At 55.1% G+C, this 7,559-nt stretch overlaps 1 protein-coding gene across 1 annotated transcript in view; it reads left to right on the top strand.

The window, feature by feature from the left end:
* The first annotated feature begins 6,823 nt into the window (after nucleotides 1-6,823).
* Nucleotides 6,824-7,559, top strand: part of RAB40C (RAB40C, member RAS oncogene family) — a 38,186-nt gene continuing 37,450 nt past the window's right edge. Inside the window, exon 1 of the mRNA XM_005425236.2 lies at nucleotides 6,824-6,865. Coding sequence (XP_005425293.1) covers nucleotides 6,824-6,865 — 42 coding nt within the window. The remainder of the gene's footprint in view (nucleotides 6,866-7,559) is intronic.

Below are 7,559 nucleotides of genomic sequence, written 5' to 3'. Positions count from 1 at the left end.
TTTCCCTGCACTGTGTTTGTATATTATGCTAATGATTCTTTTGGAAGCAAAAGGTGAAACCCATCAGTGCCTCATGAAACCAGCACTCAGTGTCACGGAGGGAGCAGCTCCCAAATGGTCTGGGGATGAATTTCTCCTTCCATGTCAGCTCACAGGGCCATAGCAGATCAGCCCCTCAGGTGGTTCAGAGCCACAATGCTGTGGTGTCTTCAGCCAGACCATGTTTTGGACATTTTATGCTTCAACCCTCAAGCCAGCTGATCAAAACCATGTGGAGAATCAGCTTGTGGAGTCCTACACTGAAAACTGAACAGCTGGGTGTCTGAGTTCACGGGATATTTATTGATTTCTTTTGAGGAGGGCTTGCACTCGCCCTCACTGCAGCACCAGAGGTGTTAGAAGAGTGAGGCTGGAGGCCCAGAAGCACAGACTGTTTTATCATGATTCTGTGATTTCTCTTGGGAGAGTGGTTTGCTTTGGATACGTTTCCAAAGTGCATGAGTGCTTGGCTTTCCATGTTCTGGTCTCATTTTGATGTGTCTCCTATTCTCTCTCTTGGAAAGGGTGCCTGTGCGCTGGAGGATGTCCCACTGGGCATGAGTGGTTGTGTCAAATTTAAATACAGTCCTTACCCAAAATACAGTTCTTACCCAAAATACCTTCCTCCAGCTCTGCTCATTCCTCTGCCCCAGCTCAGACAAGGGGTCAGTGTCACTGTACCCTGCTTTTTGCACTGGCAGGTGAGGGCTCTGCTGGATCCTGCCCCTTTTCCCCTGGCTGGCCAAGGAGCCAAGGATGGAGGAAGAAGAAGAGAAGGTGCAGTGGCTGCAGTGCCCAGCCCTTCTCTGGATGCCTGCCTCTGCACTCCAGTGGGCATTGGCAGGGCAAGGTGCCCTGGGGCTTTAGGAGCCTTCAGTCACACTCCCAGCAAGAGGGTCAGAGTTTTTATCCCAGCCCTGTGCCTCATTCATGTGCTGGCAGCTGTCACAGGAGAGAAGGGTTGTGCCCCCCCTGCTTTAGGACATCCCTGGCCAGATGTGATTAGGTTGTCTGGAGCTGCTAAAAGCCCCTCATGGTGCAGTCAGTGCCTGTACAGGCATAGCCTGAGCAGGAGAAAAGGAAGCTCTGCAGGCAGGTGCATGGTCCAGACATTCCTTAGCAGGCAAAGCCTTTGAGGTTTCTTAGGGCCATGTGAGGGAGGCAGGACTGCATGGGCACTACATGGTGCCCTGTCACCCTGAGCCAGGGCAAATCACTGGGAAAGCCCGTGTGGCAAAGCCCCCCTCACCATCTGCCATTACAGGCTCTGGCTGGGACTTCCCTGCCTGCAGAAACTGCAGAGAACAAGCTGTTCTTTGGTGATCCGTGCTTAAAACTCCTGTGCAGCATCTTCTTGTCTTGGAATGATCACTACCTGAGGAATTCTCTGCACTCCAGGTGTGAGTAACTGCAGGCTGTGATGCACTCAGTGGATGAATGGTGTAAATAACATTTTCACTTCAGCTGAACTCAGTGTCATGAGCCCCATCCTCACCTGGCCCTGAGCAGAGCAGGTTTACACCTCACCTCCTTCTCATCTTTCCTGTGGAGCTCCTAAATGATATCCCCTGGTTCCTCCCACGCCTGCACAGTTCAGTTTGCTGACTGCTGTGAGAAACTTTGTTATTTTTGGTCTTGTGAAAATAATGTTTCTAATATCCTGGCTTTTAAAATCTGTCTGTGGGACCGGACAGTTCATGCTGGTCCTAATCAAGGTCCTTAGGTTCAAATGCCATGATAGCCCCAGTGACAGCCCAGAGCCACAAAAAGCAGCAGCTGTGACCTTCCCACTGGGAACCTGCCAGATGTATCAGATGTTCCAGTGTTGGGTTTGTTTACTAAAGGCTGATACTGACTCTGGGGTGGGGAAATACCAAACCAAGAAAAAGCTCCTCCTCAAACCTGAGATCCTGAGTCTTCTGCAACAGAGAACCTTGAGCAGCCCAGCTGGGCCGTGGCAGCTCCTTGTGCTTGCAGTTCTCCTGTGACACCCAGAGCTGGTGCTGAGCTGCCTCTCTGCTCCTTGCACTGGGTGTTCTCCTTACCTGCAATGGTGTCTGAGCATCTGAGTTGCTTCTGCTGGATCTTTGCCACGTGTCTCCTCTTCCTTTCCAGTCCCTGCTGGAAGAGTCTTCCCCCACCCTTTCCGACTGTGTGCAGAGACATTACAACAGTGTAGCAGACATCCTGCTCAAGAGCACCTGACCTTATGTCATCTCTCTAATTAGAAGTTAGGATCAGCCTCATCTTCCACAGCAGCACAGACTGGCCCAGTGCTGGCATTTCCTTGGGGAAGAGGCTGCTGGTAAGGCCCTGGCTCTGATTTGTCCTCAGATCCGTATTATCCAGAGCAGCTCTTGGATGAGAAGTAGTTAAAAATTCCAGATCTCCCATTCCTACCACGCACCCCTTATAGCAGGCAGCAAGCAGGCTTTGCCAGCTATCAGTCAAAGACTCTAATCTTACAGACTTTTTTTAATACTGCTTCTCCTTATTATTATTTCTCCCACCTTTTGGTTCCCAGTGCTGCCACAAACCCCCTCTTTACTTAGGCAGGGGGTTTGTGAAGGAAAATGTGATTCACTGTGTGAAAAACTCTAGGATAGAGAGAAATTCTGCCTTGGAGAAATACTTTCTTCCCCTAACCAGGACAGCATGTGACAATGCTGAAAGGAAACCTCAGTAATTACTGCACTGAAAGCTCTGGTTATGGGTTTGGGAGTTTTCCCTGATGCTGCAGCTGGACTGTGCCCTGTTCAGGCCCATACAAAGACTCATGCACAAATACACAAGCCATATATTGACTTCCAGTAGTGTAAGGAAAATCTGCATTTCACCCTGCAGAGAATGAGCAGCTTTCCTTCTGCCCTGTGCTGCCTCTTCCTGCTGGTCCAACACCATCTTCTTGCTTAACTCTATCCCTCAGTGATTTAGCCTTTATGCTGGTCACACCATGCCAGGAAGCTGCTGGAGGTTGTGATCATCTGCTCCAGCCCCTGCTCATGCAGGGCCACCCAAGGCTGGTCACCCAGGACCGTGGGTTTGGGCTGTCTCCAAGGATGGCAACTCCAACCACCTGTGCCAGTGGCTGATGACCCCCACAGTGAAAGGGTATGGCTGATGACCCCCACAGTGAAAAGATGTTCCCTCTCAGGCAGGGTTTGATGTGTTTCAGTTCATGACTCTCGTCTTTGCGTTGTGCAGAGCTCAGTGACACCCTAACTCAGATTGCCTCAGTGAATGTGAACATTGGCAGTCCCGTGTCATATCTGCTCCTGTTCCCCCTCTTCAGGCACTGCTAGCAGCCCCTTTGCCTTTTGAGGGATAAAGCCTTGGTTAGGGGGTGCCTGTGCATTGACTCAGATCCCTTACCTGCTCCTTGGTCCTTTCCTGGACTTGGGAGCAGAGAGCCCTTTGTCCAGCCACACTCTGCCTGTGCTGAGCTCACAGTGGGAGCTCTGGGGGCTTGGGCAGCAGCACCCCAAGCCTGGCAGTGTCCAGGTCTGCAGGGGCAGGGAACAGCCTCGAGTGTGGAGCCCTGGGGCTCTGCAGGGGGAGTGTGCTGTGCACACACAGGGGATGGGTCTGCATCTCAGCTGATCTCCCACATGACGGGAGGCCACAGGGCTTCCCAGCGGGATTGGGAGTTTGGGGTGCAGGATAAACATGTTCTAAGCAATCCAAGCCCTGTGTGGGCAGCTGATCTGCCTTCCTGGATGAGAACAGAGTGCCCACCACCTTTGCCTCTAGCTCACCATTTTGCATTAGGGGTTGCTGCAAGAATCTGTCACCTTTGGCTCCAGTCCTTATCCACGCCTGGGTCTCAAAGCAGGAAGCTCAGACTCCCCATTTACCATCTCAGCAAGCTAAATATGAGGAGTGTTCCTGCCCTGATGAGTGCTGCAGGTGACAGAACACTCCCCTGCATTCCCAGGCAGGTTCTGGGGCTGGGAGCAGTGGAGGTGTCTGGGGGAAGCTGCAGAACCCAGGCCCAGCTCGGGGCAGGGACAGGCTGCAGCTCCTCTGCCATCCAGGTTATTTAACACCTGGCACTGGGGAAGTTCATGAGAACTTCACAGTTCTTGTAATCAATCCTCCTCACAGTGTTTTCTGGTTTTGAGTAAAGTATTATAAAAGAGCACTGACTCATTGAGAGTTTCATTAAAAGTGTGTGAGTGTTTGTGAGTGAGGTTTGGCAAGGAAGTTCAAAGCCGCTGTGCATTTCTCCTTCCCTCACGTGAGCCACCAGGCGTTCAGCAGGAGCAGACTGCTCCCACAGCAGTGACACAGTGTTTGTTTTAAATGTCACCACCAACCCCAGCTGAAGGTGACTTCCTTCCCCCTGCAGCCCTGATGTGAAACGCAGCCTGGTGATGTGAAATGCAGCCTGGGGATGTGAAACACACACAGTCCTGTGCACCGGTCCAGGAATGAGCCCTGCCTGGCTTCAGGCTCATCAGAGCTCCAGCTCTGCAGGCAGGAGTGCTGGGCAGAGCAGTGGCACAGCAGGACAGTGTCAGTGCCAGCAGTGCCAGCTGCAGCAGGGCTGAGGGATGCTGCACCTTCCAGTGCTTGTGTGCAAGTTTAGGGATGGAGAGCTTTGTTCTACTGATAGGTTTGATTGGTTAATTCAACCTTTTAATCAGAACTTAAATGGATTTTGGTAATTCCAGAACAAAGATGTTGGGAGGAACATCCAGCCCTTACCTCTATTTGACTTGCTGCTGAGCACAGTGTGGCAGCACAGGGATGGGCAGGGCAGCTGCTGCAGGCTCAGCTGATCCAGGCAGGCTGTTCATCCCCATCCCAGGGCCTGGCTGGGCAGCTCCCAAACCTCTGCTCTCACACACAGGGGTATTTCAGCATTTGTCCAGCTATAATTGCTCTGCCAAGGCCAAACCACAAAGCTTGTGCAAGGAGGATCCAGTGAATGCCACCTTAGGCCAGGGAGATGGTTGAAGTGGTGCTCCCCCAGCTCTGGGTGTTCTGTGATTCAGAGGGGGGTCCTTGGTGTCCCATGGGGTGTGTTCAGTGTGAGGGGGCAGGACAGGGGCCAGTCCTCTGCAGCACAGCACAATCCGAGCAGCAGCCCAAGCTGGGCCTGGGAGTGATGGATCCTTCTGGCCACTCCTTCCCTCCTCACACCAGAGCACTCACTCCCTTGAATTCCATCCCTTTCTCCTTTTCCCTCTCCAGGCTGAATGCAGGGCTGTGACAAACACCCCACATTGCAGCAAGGCCCTGCCAAGCTCACCCCTCTGCCAGGAGCCTCTGCCAGGATTGCCCCTCTCCCTCTGCCTCCCACCTCTTGCCACAATTCCCACCTCTCTGGGCTCTGTTTGGTTTCCACCATCCCACCAAAGACAGGAGAAATCCCTGGAATGAGTGAGGGTTTGGCTGGCCCTGTGGAGCGGCAGGACTGAGACCCAGAGGGTGAGAAAAGAGAGAGAAAATAGAGGAGATTCCTGCTCATCCTGTCCTGTCCACCTGCACTGCTTTGGATCCATTGGACTGTTGGACAGAAATGAGGTTTTTCTCTCCTCCTGGAGAAAAGAAACATCCCCATGTCCCCCCTTCCCCTGCCCTGCTCCCCAGGCTGTGCCCTGGGTGGATGTTTCTGCACAGGCTTTACCTTCCAAGCCCCTTTACCCTGGCCATGCAGTGGCCAGGGATGGCAGTGGCTGCAGGAGGACAGCTGCTCTTTGGGTTTGCTTTAGCTGCTCTTTGGGTTTGCTTTAGCTCCCTTTGGGTTGGCTTTAGCTGCTCTTTTGTTTTCCTCTGTCACTGCTCTCACTGTGCTTGGCAGCAGCCGTGGGAGCTGGCAGAGGGCACAGAGGGGGGGCTGGGTTTGGCCCCCGCCAGTGGAGAAGCCAAACTGAGCAGCTGAGGGTGAGGATCCCCTTGGCCCACAGGACACAAACCCCTCACCAGAACAGGCCCCCAAAGGGCAGCACAGGAGCTTGAGCCCTCAGGCTGTGGGAGAGGAGAGGGAGCCACACAGAGACCTCCAAAGAGGGGGCAGCCCCCCCTCCCCCGTGAGAGGGAACAACTCTGGAGAGAGCCCAGGGAGGCCACAGAGATGCCCCAAGGATGGAGCCCCTCTGGAGCCAGGCTGGCAGAGCTGGGGGTGCTCACCTGGAGAGGAGAAGGCTCCAGGGACACCTCAGAGCCCCTGCCAGGGCCTGAAGGGGCTCCAGGAGAGCTGCAGAGGGACTGGGGACAAGGGATGGAGGGACAGGACACAGGGAATGGCTCCCACTGCCAGAGGGCAGGGATGGATGGGATATTGGGAATTAGGAATTGTTCCCTGTGAGGGTGGGCAGGCCCTGGCACAGGGTGCCCAGAGCAGCTGTGGCTGCCCCTGGATCCCTGGCAGTGCCCAAGGCCAGGCTGGGCAGGGCTTGGAGCACCTGGGACAGTGGGAGGTGTCCCTGCCATGGCAGGGGTGGGATGGGATGGTCTCTGAGGTCCCCTCCAACACAAACCATTCTGTGGTTCTATGAAAACATCCCACTTCAATCCATCCCCTCTCCCTCTCCATCCATGAGTGACCCTGCCCTGCCCTTGCAGGCTGAGGGCACCGGTGGTGCTGGCAGGGCTGGGGCACGTGGGCATGGCCATGGCATTCCCTGGGAGCAGCAGGCTGGGAACATGGATGGTGAAATGCCAGCTCTGGATGCTTTGTTCAGCACAGGGATTTGTCAGCAGTGATGGCAGGGAGAGGATCCTCCACACCTTCCCTTTGGGAATCCCCTGGGATTGGGTTGGGAGCAGTTCCTCAGGGATGGCCGGCCAATGCCAAGGGATTCCAGTGGAGAACATCCAGGTACAGCCTGCTACAGGCTCAGCTGGCACCCACAGCCCCATTCCCTGGGGACATGCTGCATGTCACCACGGCTGCCCCCTGCCCCACCGACAATGGGGTGCACACACCTCCCTACCCAAAACCCGCTGCCTGCCATAACATGGATGATCGTCCACCTGGATCCCCCAAATTGTGGGTGCCCACCCCATATCTGGAGGAGGACACTTGTATGCCCTCCCTCTCACATACCCACCCACCTGGACGTCTCCCACACCTGGATGTCCCCAAATCCTGGGTGCCGCCTCCTCTTGGATGCCCCACACATCTGGATGTGCCCCCATCTCCGAGGCCCTCCCATCTGGATGCTCAGCTCACGTGTGGATGGCCCCCCAACCTGGATGACACCTGGGTGCCCCGCACACACGGATGTTCCCCAGGCCTGCTCCCCCAGTCCTGCTCCCCAATCCCGGTTCCCCAGTCCCGGTTCCCCAGTCCCTGTCCCCAGTCCCTGTCCCAGTTCCCCAATCCCGCTCCCCCCAATCCTATTCCCCAATCCCGGTTCCCCCAATCCCGCTCCCCAATCCCATTCCCCAATCCCGGTTCCCCCAATCCCGTTCCCCAATCCCGCTCCCCAATCCCGGTTCCCCCAATCCCGTTCCCCAATCCCGCTCCCCCAATCCCATTCCCCAATCCCGGGTCCCCCCATCCCCCTCCC

This window comes from Geospiza fortis, unplaced genomic scaffold (genome assembly GCF_000277835.1).
Source record: "Geospiza fortis unplaced genomic scaffold, GeoFor_1.0 scaffold114, whole genome shotgun sequence".
NCBI lineage: Eukaryota > Metazoa > Chordata > Aves > Passeriformes > Thraupidae > Geospiza > Geospiza fortis.
The sequence above is the reverse complement of the archived record's forward strand: the minus strand, read 5'-3'. Positions and strand labels throughout refer to the sequence as shown.